We start from the raw sequence: 13,829 nt of genomic DNA on the forward strand, positions 1-13,829 counted from the left end.
AAAATGATAAAGTCTCAACAACCAAGTTCCCACAACTCAGACAAGTCATATGAAATGAAGCACTCTTCATAACCACAATGACGTTACGTTTCTCTACCATAACATGGCTTTTATTCAGTGTGGTGGGAAGAAGACACCCAAATGACACATTTAGGTGTTTACCTATTATACTTTTATAGCAAATTAGAATTCTTTTATTTGCATGTTTAAAAATAAAATTACGGGCAATGCAATGGTTGGCTTGATGTAAATAATCAAAGGGGGGAGGTCTGGTGGTTTCCAATAGAAAAAATATTTTACAATATTTATCCTTAAATAGCATTTATGTATAACTAGAACTAGATTTAACTAGACATTTCCTGCTTCCAGTCTTCTAGATCTGCTCTGGAAATGTAATCAAATTAGCATGTAACATTACTATTACTATATCATTTACAGTTAAATACAACATTTGTAGAAAGAAAAAAAAAACAGACAAAAAGATAACTGCTAATTAATGTAAATAGTTGAATAGGTAACCTTATTTCTCTTGACTGAAATACTGTAATTACTGAACAAATTATCTTTGCCCAACGTCCCACAATCATTCATAATAAGATAAGGGCTAAGATAGGGGCTCTTTTATTAGAATACATTTGTTCTCTCTAGTTTAACAGATGAAATGACTCTGAGTGTATATTCACGCCCAAGAAGTAGCAAAAAAATGTAGCGGAACTACGAAGAGGGAGTCGTCTGTGGAGGCCTCGGGGGACTCATTTCTCTGTTGCACATAGTTGTGCTGCGGTATAATGCTCCCTGAATACAAAGGCAAGTGTAGCCGGACAAAAACTCAGAGACTCCCAGAGCACCTCGGGCTTTTTTTTCCCTGTATTACTTTGTGATGGATGATGACGCTGTCTTTTATCAGGAGCTGCCAAAAGTGGTAAGTGAGCAGTGTTTCTTTTTCAGTTTGTTTGTTTACGACGGACGTTTCAAAGATACGACTTTTATTGAAGGAGTTTATTGTAAGAGTAAACGTGGTGAAGGTTTGTAGTAGCTAGCTACTTGCTAACGTCAGCGTTTTGCCTGTGACCAGGAGCTCCACGCTCACCTCAATGGCTCTGTCAGCTTCCAAACCATCGAGAAGCTCATCAGCCGGAAACCACATCTCAACATTGAACACAGCATGACCGCCATCGGCAAAGGCCAGCGGAGGACCCTGGACGAGTGCGTACTGCTCATTCATTCATTCACATTTTTATACAAAACAGATTCATTGATTAATTTTTTCTCCAATCAAATTGAATACATAACCCCAGAAAACACCATTAACTTCCATTAGATATTTTTCTTTAATGTATGTTCAGTTGTAAGCAATTCAGATGGATTAAAGCGGATAAATTGACAAAGGGAGGAGGGTCTTTGTTTAACGGATTAAGAACAAAACAACATGGCTGGCTTGTCCACAGGTGCTTTGAGGTCTTCAAGGTCATCCACAAGTTGGTGGACACAGAGGAGGACATCCTGATGGTGAGTAAATAAGTGTTTTGGCTCATAATGACTCATAATGTTAGGAACAGATTTTTAATATTATTCATTACAGGTGGCGACAGACGTTATCAGGGAGTTTGCAGCCGATGGTGTCAAGTACTTGGAGCTAAGAAGTACGCCCAGAGAAGAGAAAGACACAGGTGCATATGTCAATGTGGAGAATAATATTTCCCCAGGAGAGATTATACGTTATACGTTCGATTATGTTTACAGATTTATTGTGTTTTTCTAGGTCTGACAAAGAGGAGTTACGTTGAAACTGTCATCAAAGCCATACAGCAGTGTAAAGAAGAGGGAGTGGACATCGACGTCAGGTAGGACATCTCACTAATGTTTATGATATTTCATAGCTGCTTTAGTGCTGGCCACAATACTGTGAGACACAAAACGTTGTTTGTCCCGAAGGTTTCTGGTGGCGATTGACCGCAGGAATGGGACTGAGGTTGCCATGGAGACGGTGAAGTTGGCCGAGGACTTCATGCTGTCGTCTGATGGTTTGGTGGTGGGACTTGACCTCAGCGGTGATCCAACAGTGAGTCAGACAGTTTGAGGCTGAGGTGGTTAAGTATTACCGAGCTGGAGTTAGAGTCGGTGTGATCTTGAGCCGCCCTCAAATACTAGTAAACCAACATTTATGAAGCTGTAAAATAAGTCCGCATGAGAAATTCCAGTTTGTTACAAAGCTTTTCTACAAATTGCACATTTCTTTAGAACACATGCATAATCTAAATCATCACTCACTGTGTCGTCGTTCATTCTGTAAGAATTCGCTCTAATAGTTCACGTTCTAATGTAGCTTTCCTTCTAAGGTGGGCCACGGTAAATACCTCATTCCTGCTTTACAAAAGGCCAAGAACTCTGGACTGAAGTTGTCACTGCACCTCTCAGAAGTAAGACTTTTAGTTTTTATCATTTGTTGTTGGTCCCATTATGTGTAAGTGTCATGTGAACACAATATAATTGTTGCAGGTTCCGTCACAGCTGGAGGAGTCTGATTTGCTGCTGAATCTTCCTCCAGACAGAATCGGTCACGGTACCTTCTTACACCCTGAAGTGGGTGGATCTCAGAGCGTCGTTGACAAAGTGTTGAAGAACAACATACCTCTTGGTAAGACGTGACTTAAACCATTAACATCGTGTGTCAGCAGTGTTGAGTTGCGTCTCATTTCCCGATCTGTTTGTTCCTGTAGAACTGTGTCTAACATCGAACGTCAAAGGACAAACTGTGCCAAGTTACTCCAAACATCACTTCAAATACTGGTACCAGTTGGGACACCCAAGTGTCATCTGTGTAAGTTTGGCCTCTGTTCTTTCTTCTTTTGATGTAACGAATCATTTTCACAGCAGACGTTTGACTTGTCACACTAATTTAAAAAAAGTAAATGAGTAATTATTCATTCCGACGTATGAGTGATCTCTTTTGGGCACGTTGGTTTACTGTTATGGCTCAATGGGGCACTTAATGGAAATGAGTCCGGTCAGCCCATCTCATCGTAGAGGTGTGTTAATGATGTCTCACTTATATTATTTCCCCAGTAAGTCAACCAGCACGTTTCCCTCCCCGCTGCTCATTTTCAGATTTCACCTTTTGTTGAAGGTCCACATTTTCATTTACCCAGTTTCATCAACTTTCCAAGTACATTTAATGTTGTCCCAATACAAATGGTACTCGATGTATATAAACTGATTAAATCCCCTAAAATAACTTGGTGATATTGAGTATTTGCTGCAGGTACATTGAGGGTTTAATAGTCACTTAACTCATCTTTTGGGTTACCCATGTTTAGCAAATAGAGCATTGCACTTTTAGTTGTGGGACATAAAATGTTATATGAAATCAAGCCAAAATATTTTTAGTTTAAGCTTCAAAAATACTACATCCTTCTACTCCCCCCAATGCAACTCAGTATGTGTCATTAGACACTACCTTTCTGTTAACTGTCGCTCATCACTCTGTTTTTAGCATTTATGGACAAATGTGAGAAAATGAGGAATAGCCCTGAATGACTGTTGTTCTCATTACAGACCGATGATAAAGGAGTCTTTTGTACGGACCTGTCTCAGGAATATCACCTGGCAGCTTCCACATTCAGCCTGAGCCACAAAGCCACGTGGAAGCTCTCCCACCAGGCCATAGACTGCATCTTCGCCCCAGAGGCCGTCAAAGAGCAGCTCAGACAGAAGTGGAACGACTTGGAGTCTCGAGTGTTGAAGTGACTTGTTCGCTGAAGCCTCGTGACAATCAATCATATACCTCAGATTTTAATTTTCTAGTAACGTTTTACAAGTATTTATAGGAATCATTACGTGAACAAAAAGAGAATACAATAAATGTGTGTTTTTTTCTGCTGATTTACAGTGTATGTGCAGTGTTACACACATAGGAACAGACTTGTTATGAGTTTGGGGGAAAACATTGTATTTGTGGGGAGGTTTGGTTTAGAAAAAAAAAAGAAAAACATAATAAAAATGACATCCAGTCTTATAGGTACACAAGTCCAAGATATCCAAAATTCTCTAAATTACACATGTAGTCCTGTCAGTGCAGAACAATCTATGGTCTGCTCCACATCTTCACGCCTTCTTCCCAAATTTCCCTTGTTTGCTCTTCTTAAATTTCCCCGGTTGCATGTCCTTCTTCTTTAGCTTGCCCTGCTGTGGAGCCCCGTTGCTTGCTATGACGCTTGCTCCTTCCCATTTTCTCTTCTTGTCACTGTTGGTGATAAGAAATCATTAAGCACACATTTCTACACTAATGAACCGCTAACCCCCACCCCCCTCCCTCCGCCAACCTCACGAGTGACACTTCACCTTTTGATGCTGACAACAGCTGTGTTCCCTGCCTTCTTCAGCACCTGGTCCCACTCCTCATCAGCTCCACGAATCCTATACCTGAAAACACAAGCGTACCCATTAATACTACAGTAAATAAAGCTTTGATTTAAAATTGACTTTACTAGAAATGAGCAAGGCCACGCTCCCAACGTTATACTCACTCTTCCAGGTCCATTTCTTTTACTTTCTCTAAATCCTGCTTGTGTCTCTCCTCAAACTCCTTAGCAGCATCATTCTGTGAACGGGGAAAAAATATTGTGTTAGAATCAAACACACGTGTTCTTAGGCATCAGGCTGAAACACGACTTCTAATTTTAATCATTGGTGTAATTGTTATTTTTCATATTCAGTCTATAACATGTAAGCAAAAAAATCCAGGTTTGTATTTTCAGATAAAAGGACAATAACAGAAACTTTTCAGTATTATCAAGGGCACATACCAGATCTTCATTAAGGCTTCCTACAGTCGGCTCCATGGTGACCTCCTTAGTGGCAGCCATTTGCGTTTCAATTGCTTTTTCCTGGATGCTGGTGAAGACCTGCAAAACACAAAAGACCCAACATTACTGCACACACTGCAACATCACATCTACAACATCATCTTTATTGTGGGCGTTTAAGTGCGAGTTTCGTCTTTGGCGTCAACTCACTTGCACAAATTTACGTGTCAAACGATTGAAGAGGCCCATGAGCTGTGAGCTCGGGAGTTCAATTTCCTTTTCCAGCTGTTCCACAGACTTGTGCTGCAATCCTATCCCCAGCAGTAATGCCTACAGAAGAGGTAACACGACAGCCGTCAGCCAATCAACAAAAACAGTTTGAGACGAATTGTTTTAAAACTGCTGGGAAACCTACACACTGAGCCGCTGAGAGGGACACGTCACCGAGCTGCTTGAGGAAGAATATGCGCGCCACGGTTGGGACCAGGTCCATGATGAGGTGGTAGTCCACCATGCTCCTTGAATACAACTCTAGGCGTTTGAGGTCGTACGGGCTGAAGTAGCCGGCCAGCTCGGAGCTGCTGAGAGCTGTTGAGGTCAGAGTTATGTCAGATCAGCTTTAATGAGGCTTTAAGGAAATCTGATTAGTTTGTAGGTAGAAGAGTCTCACTGCTCGTCTCCTCCTTGATCTTCTTATTCTGAAGAACGTTGAGCGCCAGGCTCGGGTGGAAGCTGCTGAACTGGTAGGAGAGCAGAGACAGGAAGCGGCGGCGGAAGTCTGGGGAGGACAGGGCGGTTCATGAGGAGTGTGACGCGACGTTAAACGCAGCAGTTCTACCTGAGGGAGAGCGGTCGAGCTCACCTTTCCAGAAGGCGGACAGCCACTGGCTCTGCTCCGGAGCTTCGTCTGTGTTCAGCTCCTTCAGCATCACACAAGAGTGCTCCCCTGTCAGGTCATTCTACATGCAAACAAACACAACAGTTTCTGAATCTGGCAGCAGGACAGTACACAAAACACAAGCACAACAATTTGCCAAAATGATGCTACTTACAGGGGTTTGTCTCAAGTAGACTGGAGTATAACCTGCCTTCCTCCAAAACCTGTCACGATGCAAATAGTTGTTAACATGTCTCAATCTTTCACACATTTAAACCCCTTCGTATCTTGTCCATGTTCGACTCACTTGAGAAGTTGTGCAGTGAGGCCGTAGGAAACTCCTAAATAGTCTAGTTTCTCTGCTCTCCTCTCACTCAGCTTCAGCAGCAGAGGAGGGAGCTCTTTCCGTGGAGTGACGACTTCCTCCAGAAGACTGACGGCCTGGACAGCAAATGACAACAGAGCTTCTGTCACAAACACGTGTGCTCAATCTGCAAAGAGCTGGCTGTCTGCTGTGACAATGAGATGTCGCTGGAAACATTTTATGTCTTACTTCGCTGCTGACGCTGGCGATTTCGTGGTGGCCTGAGCTTGCGCTCTCGTCCATGGTGGGGAACTTTCCCTCGTAGTACATCTGCAGCAGCTGGAGAGCTCTGGAGCCGTAGCCCATCTGTCGGACAGGTCGAAACTCACATCACACAAAGTGCTTCTCCACCAAAACTTCCTGGAACTCCCCAAGAACTAATCTTCAGAAAACGTCCTCGGGGATAAGCATCTCACAGCAATTTGCATTTCCACAGCAGGACCAAAGCCCGAGGAAGATTATGCAAATGAATCAGCTGACTCATCTTTCTGAATGTCGTCATGGATTCGTGCGTTTGCAGCGGCACTTTTATAAAAATGGTAATCGTGCTCTTTAGAGGGGTAAAAATGATAATTTAGATTCCTACAGTTAAAACAGGGATCAGAGGTTCTAGAGAAGAGAAAGTGTCTGCTGTGGAAACACACAAATACAGTACATCCATGCTAATAAATAACAAAAAAAAAAACAAAAAAAAAAACAGTTCTTACCCCTTGGTAGTCTGGGTTGACGGCTATTCGTACCACTCTGCCTCCAGAGAGGCTGCCAAACTCTGGGTCTTGGAACTGTGACGAGAAGAGCAGAGGATTCACAGCTTCACTCCAGAATTACGAGCTGTAACGGCTTCGTCAAAGACTTGGTGACAAATGTGTGTACCTGTTCTGACACAGTCCAGGGGATGAGGTCGCCCGAGGCCTTCTTCCCTCTCGCCAGACTGTTGAGGATGGACTGTTGTGATATTTCACCCTCGAGACAAACCTGAGAAGAATCAAATGAAACGTCACAATTTTGTGTCACAATATTTGTTTGTCACAATATTTTTTTTTTGCCTTGTTTGTGATTTCAGTGAGTGACAGAAATAAAGAAATGTCTGATCTGGTATTTAATAAGACGATACCTGTATCACAGCGAGCACCTCAGGCAGTGAGTTCTGTGTGGGGGGAACAGGAGGGAGGAGGCAGAAGAGGTGGTGGGCCGGAGCATCAGACAACATCTGCAGGTCGTTGGGAGAATTCTGGAGGAAGAGGGGGAAAAAAAGAAATTAGTAAAAAAATATTAGCATTAGACGGTATGGTGGACATGACGCCCTCTGCAGGTAAGTAAATAAAAACGTTTATCACCTTGTAATGTGACGCCACGTAGAGGGCCATCAGCCGCTGCAGGAAAGCCTCTGATGCTTTGTGGTAACAGAACAGTGTGTCTCTGTTCACGTAATATCTGAGCAGTGTTAGCTAAGGACAAACACAAAATTCTTTACAGATTGTTTCACTTATATGAATTCTTAATTTGTGGCCAAGAAGTGTTTCATGAGGTCACAGGGACCGGGGATGTAATTTCATCCTTAAGTCCAAGTGAAAGTCTCTCTCCCTAGCAACACATTCTAGTAACTCATTAGCTGCTTTTTCATTAGTTTTTCGCAAAATAAAAGTGATATTCCTGAAATTATATAAACAGCTATTTAATTGCATTCACGAGAATGAGATAGACAGACAACGTGGAAAACATATGGAAAAGTTTCTTTGGCAATCCTCACTCTTATCAACATCTTAAATATAAATGATTAATGTCTTAAATTTAAGTACTTGCTGATAGTGTCATGGTTATCTTTGAGTGTGGGAGAGTTGGTCAGTCTAAATGTAGAAGACAATAAATTACAGATCAAATAATTAATGACAATATTCCTCAGTTGTAGCCTGACTATAAATGCTTGTGTGCACAGAGCTATTACACTATTCATCAAACACAGATGTAACATTGGAAACTTAGGTTCTAATGAAAAAGGCTGAGAGTAAATGAAGGATACAGGTCACAGGCCTGTGGAAGCGGGCAGCCAGAAATGAGCCTGGGGATGTTGAGACAGTCCAGACAGAGCAGCTCGTTGAGCCACTTCTCCACAGCGTCTCCGGGAGCGTATCGAATGGACTCGTGCAGAGTGACCTCATGGAGAGAGCGAGCTGTGTGCGGAGACACGTGGTCAGTCGGACAACCGAGACACGCTAAAGTCTAAGACGACAAAAATAAATGAATAAAATGAAATAAAAAATGTCCACCTGACGCTAGCCTTTCTGTGTTGGTGTTCCTGTTCTCTGCAGACATGCTCTGCTGGCTGTCTGCACTCTGCTGCCTCAGCTGCTGAATCAGTTTGAGGGACAGAGATCGTCCGGTGCCTTCGTACCTGGAAACAAACATGTTCACAAATGAATATGTCTCTATTTAAAAAGAATTATTGCTGAGATTACATTGTGATGGCTTGTGATTGTATTTTAATCATTTTTAAGTAAAAGAGCTCAAATTCACTGATCACTGCTTCTCACGTGTGAGTATTTTAATATTATATTATATTTACATTTTGGACCATAAAGTATACTTCAAAACATACCGTGAGCTCATTTAAGGTATTTATGGATTTATGGATTACTAATATTCATAATTAATATTTATTCTTAATATTAACAGTTTTAATTTCACTGGTCAAGCATGAAGGATTTAGTGGCATCTAGTGGTGAGGATGCAGATTGCTACCAGGCCCAGTATCACACAGTCCAAAAAGGCCCATTCAGAGCCAGTGTCTGCTTTGTCTACTCCAGCATAACAGTAGGAAAAAAGTAGGTTCTCTTGGAGGAGGACATACTCCTTATAAGGGGCTACTTGTAGGCTAATAAAAGCACAACAATTCTTATTCACAGGTGATTAAACACAAACATATAAACCATCTCCGTTGGATTTAGGGGGACAGAATAGGTCTGTCCTAAATCCAACGTAAATCCAACGTAAATCCATTTTATTCAAACCAGTTAATGAAAATGTCCTTGTGGCTGATGGTATTCAGACATAATTGTGTATGAATATCCCTTATACTGACCCGTTGATGGTGGAGGCCATGAAGACCAGGTAAGGCCCCAGCAGCTTTTTGACCAGAGGCAGAGGGATGGCCGCAGCCTCATCAATGACCAGCAGCTCGGCCTGGCCCAGCTTCACTGCATCACCTGGGTGGATGTACTGTTGGTCACAGTAACGGGGAGGTCAGACGGTTCACTCTTTGCTGAGCAGCAACTAAGGACAACTTTTCTCTTCTTTACCTGAATCGTCTGCCGATGCTCTTTGAAGATGTTCACCCGAACCACGGCTTTGTTGAACTCGGGATTCAAAGACTGGATGATTTCATAGTCGAGATGCTCCTACAAACGCAAACAGAAACATGAAGCTGCGTGCGTTCGCACCGTCGTCATGCAGTCACCAAGAAGATGCCAACGTGGTCTACCTGATATGTCAGGGCATCGAAGCCTTTGAAGATAAATTCAAACATGGTCTGCAGGTTGTCCGGGCTCGGTGAGGTCACAAAGATATTGGAGTAGCTGCAGAAAATGTCAGACAAGTGATTGGCCACAACTGAGGGCAACGTAAAAGATAAAACTTAGATCCTTAAATGACACTGGACAACTAATACGTACCCAAAAGCCACAGCTCCAGCGACAGCCAGCCCCAGAGCAGCGGACTTGCCTCGACCACGGGCAGCAGTCAGAGCCACGGTGCTCCTCAGCGTCTTCTCTGATATTGCCTCAATGAACTTCAGCACCGCCTTTGCCTACAGGACAACACAAGGCTTCAAAATGACACCTGGCGCACAAATTAGCAATCCATGAATTTGACAGGTGCATTGGCAAGACGTCTGTGTGCGTTTGCAGCATTTGAAAGGCTCTGACCTGGTCCATGGTCCTGCAGGAATCAACCAGCACACCGACAGGCTGAGTGTCTTGAAGGGACTCCTTCAGATCCTTCAGCTCCTGTTCTCGAGGAGACAAACCGTCCTCCTGGAGACAACAAGCAAGCAAATGTGATAAAAACTGATGGAGAGAGTAAGTAGGGAGCCCCTACCTACTATATGTGTTCTATTTTAAACTCGGCCTAGTGCCATTTATAAATATACATTATTATCATTTTGCACTCAATATTAAGCTATTCAAATAATACAGAGGTTCAAATATTTTGTTATTTTATTTCAAACATTGGGAACATAGGGTGGCATAAATAAACCCAACGTCTTCCGCCCCCATTTGTCCCTTTACTACAGTATGTTGGATTCATGTTAATGTGTTTGTAAAGAAATTTAAATTTTTGGGGGGTGATTGTGGGGGAGAAAATTAAAAGAAATATATAAAAAAATGTCTAATCAACCAAAGATTTTGCGACCCCTCTGCAGTACCTCTCCGGACCCCCTAGGGGTCGCGGACCCCCGTTGAAGGCCTATGTTACAAAGTAATACATAACAGTAGCCATAAAGTGTAAAACCATAACCTAAAAAAACAGTCCAATGGAGGATACATGTTTTTATGGTTTTTGTACTCAGAGCTGCACAACAATCAATTAAAAAAAGCAGCATCTTCAGGTTTCAACACAAAACCACAATAATAATGCCCTAAAAAGTACATATTAAACACAGCACAATGTTTTCAGAACCACTAAATACTCCTCATCCTTGTACGATAAGTGATTTCCACTTAGACTTTATAATAAAACATCTAACACAGGTACCTGGGTCTTAGGAGGGACTGCTTTGATGTGGGCCATGTGGCTGGAGATTGGCAGGATGTTGAGTTGATCATCAATGACAACACAGTTTTTACAAGACGCAAGAGACAGAATGAACCTAAAAAAAAAAGAACAAAAAATGTAACAACGTTGTTAAATATTCGTCCCACTCAGCAAATATGTTCCATGAAAGCCTGAGAAGTGCCTACCTCTCGTTGAACCTTCCAACCACATCCTGATGAGCCTCCGTCCTGTATCTAGAGTGCACGTCCTGGAAGGAGACAGGTCAGTGATTCTGGGTCTTCTAATCGAATGTGCCCTGTGTTAATAAAAGAGCTTGAAGACTTACCATGGTCATAGTGTACAGCTGCTTGAGAGAGTTCATCGTCCTCAGCAGAATGACCACGATGCCACCTCCTTCCACAGTCTCAACAGTTCTTGCCAAGAGGTTGGGAGTGAGAGCTTCAAAGTCCTGTGAGACAGGTGAGACAACAGAGATGAAGCTTTAGATGTCCATTTAAAGCAGCACTTCCTTCTTCTGTTTAAATGCGACTCAAAATTATTTTATCCCTAGAATTCCCCAAAAATAAATATTCAAGGAACATTTATAATAATAAACCTCATTTTGTGTAGAAGAATGTTTCTTCTCATTTTACAGTTAAGTGTGTATTTTTGGACCGTTGAAAAAAGGGAGGCATATTTAAGAGCTGTCCTCAACCTGTCCTCCAATTTGGATGAGACCGCGATGTGTCTTTAAAGAACCCATTGTGATAATATAACTCATATATGCTTTGATTAAAAAATGTGTCAGTGTTCAAACATATACATAGATCTGCGTGTATATACACAGTCTGATGAAAGACCCACCTGTAAGACACACATGCCGTAGGTGTTTCCCAAGATCTTGTGCGTCTCGTTGTAGTAACAGTAGCGGATGTTGGTCGCAGCGACGAAAAGCTCAAACGGGTCATCCTGATTCAGATTTAACGTGCCCGTCTTAATCTTCTTCTGCAACTGCCTCATGCGCTTCTTCCGATTGCTGTTTCAGAGATGTGTGACAGATCAAATCTCCTTTCTTCCTTTCAACAAAATGGCAAAAGACCTGAATCTCCGTGAGAAGGTTTTTCTTTTTACACTGACCTGCTGAATCCCAGGTCTTTTTTGTAGCACCAGAGGACAGAGGGCCGTGCTCTGACAGCAGCTTTAGACAGCATGTGATGCAGGATGACAACCTGGATCAGAGACAGATTGAATTGTTTTGATGATGAATGGAGAGAGAGGCTGGTGGTGAAATAAGCAAAATAGCTTTTAAACAAGCCCACTGGTGTTGACAGAAGTTAATGAATAGGAAGTGATGGAGTACCTGATCTCTCCCACGATCTCCTACCACCACAAACATGCTCCGATGCTTCAAGGCGACTCCATTCTCTATCTGGACTCGTATCCGGTTGTCTACCTTCTTGCGGACGGTTGCCATCTTACTCCTGCCATTGAGATTAAAGGAACAAGTCGAATAACACACACAGCAAATCTCATCAATACTATGCAACAAAAACGGCACACTTAGACACAAAGTGCTGTCAGCTCAGTTAAAGAGAATGAGTCACTGTAGCCAACTTAAAGCTACAACAAATAGTAATTTTAATCAGCAGAAGAGCAAGACACGACAAAGAAATAACGTATAACCATCAAGGGAAATATTCAAATTACCTTATGTAAGGGATGAAGTCGTTTGCATTTAATACGAGTAAAAATCCAACAAGTTCAGTGCTGCATTCACATGGAAGCCATCACGCTGTTGATACACTCACGTGGAGACAACAGTTCATGGAGGACCCCAGGATGACGTCAAAACCACGCGACGCGTTTCAAAAACTTTCACGCATGGCGATGTCTGATGTCTCTGGGCCTTTAAGTCTCTGCAAGGAAAACCATTAATCGATACTCGATTTATTCAAACTGAACACACAGCGCCGATGTAAACAGAAAAATAGTTGCCGCCGGGTTAAGGCAGCCACGTCAGAATTTTCATGGTTAATAATAAATGTAAATATCTTCTCCATCCTCTGCTGATAATAATGACAATCGTGAATTTACTGTGAAAATCAAGGTTTGGCGCAGACCTATAAAACTAGGCACAGCTTGGGAAAAACAAAAGGTTATTGTATATTATAAGGAGAGAGTTGTAAAGGTTAATGTTTAAAAACTGGTAATAAAAATTGGAAAGATCCGCCCAGGGAAATAAAAGCCCTCTTGCCCATCTGTAACTTTTTTTTTTTTTTTTTTTATACACATTTTAATTAGGAGGATTTCCATGGAAGAGCTCTGCTGCCACGCCTTAAAGGAAAATAGATCAGTATCACATCGAAACATTAACTTTTAACTTCATGTTTTTTTCTGGCGTGGAAACTGTTATGTGTTTCCGTTGATTTCCAAGCAGTTGTGGGCGGTTTAAAATCATTATCACAAGGGTCATAGTCGGGGGACAATAAAAGGCCATGAGAGAAAACTTGACTGAACGACGCCCTTTCATTCTTATTGTTCTTGTTAGGAATTTATTTTGATAATTTTGGTTTCGTTCAGCGTTTACTCCGATTGACCACAAAGTGGTGCTGTATCCCACAATGACAAAACAGTATTTTTTTGGTTTGTTTTCTCACAGGCAGACGGAAGACACGCACTCCGGTCCTGCAAGGAGCCATTTAGTGACATTTTTGAGTAAATACAAATATTTTGAGCTACAATGATGTACGATATGTTGCCTATTCCTATTCATTACTAGAATTTGCAGTGTTGGATAAAGGCTAGAAAATAACCGTTTGACCATTACCAGATTTTTAGCATCACAGTTTGTGGCTGTGTGGCACCAAGAAATATGCAGCTAAATATAATCTTAAAACTTAAAAACCCAACTAGGAACTTACTTTAAAATACAACCTTAAATGGAAAACCATCTGCATATGCACGTAACAGCAGACATAGATTTGTTACGACTTAATTTTACTTCACAGCAAGAAACTCAATGCTGAAGCACGGG

The 13,829-nt window shown here is 41.9% G+C and overlaps 2 protein-coding genes across 2 annotated transcripts; one reads left to right on the plus strand and one right to left on the minus strand.

The window, feature by feature from the left end:
* Positions 1-754: 754 nt before the first annotated feature.
* Positions 755-3,882, plus strand: adal (adenosine deaminase-like). Its single transcript, XM_047597182.1, has 10 exons — positions 755-922; positions 1,076-1,206; positions 1,449-1,509; positions 1,583-1,670; positions 1,763-1,844; positions 1,936-2,062; positions 2,340-2,420; positions 2,500-2,638; positions 2,721-2,821; positions 3,556-3,882. Exons 1-10 carry the CDS (start codon positions 881-883, stop codon positions 3,745-3,747), a joined length of 1,044 nt encoding a protein of 347 aa, XP_047453138.1. The 5' UTR covers positions 755-880; the 3' UTR covers positions 3,748-3,882.
* A 46-nt stretch (positions 3,883-3,928) lies between these two features.
* On the minus strand, positions 3,929-12,669 carry nat10 (N-acetyltransferase 10). The gene is made up of 29 exons (XM_047597181.1): positions 12,503-12,669; positions 12,156-12,276; positions 11,933-12,024; positions 11,660-11,831; positions 11,142-11,264; positions 11,002-11,063; positions 10,796-10,910; positions 9,967-10,074; positions 9,715-9,848; positions 9,525-9,618; positions 9,343-9,441; positions 9,126-9,262; positions 8,314-8,438; positions 8,067-8,217; positions 7,384-7,480; positions 7,161-7,277; positions 6,920-7,021; positions 6,754-6,828; positions 6,236-6,352; positions 5,990-6,123; positions 5,858-5,906; positions 5,668-5,764; positions 5,476-5,583; positions 5,221-5,393; positions 5,016-5,135; positions 4,806-4,904; positions 4,527-4,600; positions 4,342-4,422; positions 3,929-4,243 (listed from the first exon to the last, which is right to left on the minus strand). Exons 2-29 carry the CDS (start codon positions 12,267-12,269, stop codon positions 4,105-4,107), a joined length of 3,108 nt encoding a protein of 1,035 aa, XP_047453137.1. The 5' UTR covers positions 12,270-12,276; positions 12,503-12,669; the 3' UTR covers positions 3,929-4,104.
* Between the last annotated feature and the right edge of the window lie 1,160 nt (positions 12,670-13,829).

The sequence above is a fragment of the Mugil cephalus genome, chromosome 10 (assembly GCF_022458985.1).
Source record: "Mugil cephalus isolate CIBA_MC_2020 chromosome 10, CIBA_Mcephalus_1.1, whole genome shotgun sequence".
In the NCBI taxonomy this organism is placed as follows: domain Eukaryota; kingdom Metazoa; phylum Chordata; class Actinopteri; order Mugiliformes; family Mugilidae; genus Mugil; species Mugil cephalus.

Excerpts from the sequence above, each read along its gene's own strand:
- adal (XM_047597182.1), top strand. The coding sequence starts at position 881 with ATGGATGATGACGCTGTCTTTTATCAGGAGCTGCCAAAAGTG. Across the intron at positions 1,207-1,448 it reads CAGCGGAGGACCCTGGACGA|GTGCTTTGAGGTCTTCAAGG; the intron begins GTGCGTACTGCT and ends GCTTGTCCACAG. Across the intron at positions 2,063-2,339 it reads ACCTCAGCGGTGATCCAACA|GTGGGCCACGGTAAATACCT; the intron begins GTGAGTCAGACA and ends TTTCCTTCTAAG.
- nat10 (XM_047597181.1), bottom strand. The coding sequence starts at position 12,269 with ATGGCAACCGTCCGCAAGAAGGTAGACAACCGGATACGAGTCCAGATA. Across the intron at positions 11,265-11,659 it reads ACGGCATGTGTGTCTTACAG|GACTTTGAAGCTCTCACTCC; the intron begins GTGGGTCTTTCA and ends CCTGTCTCACAG. Across the intron at positions 5,394-5,475 it reads GATCAAGGAGGAGACGAGCA|CTCTCAGCAGCTCCGAGCTG; the intron begins GTGAGACTCTTC and ends TGACCTCAACAG.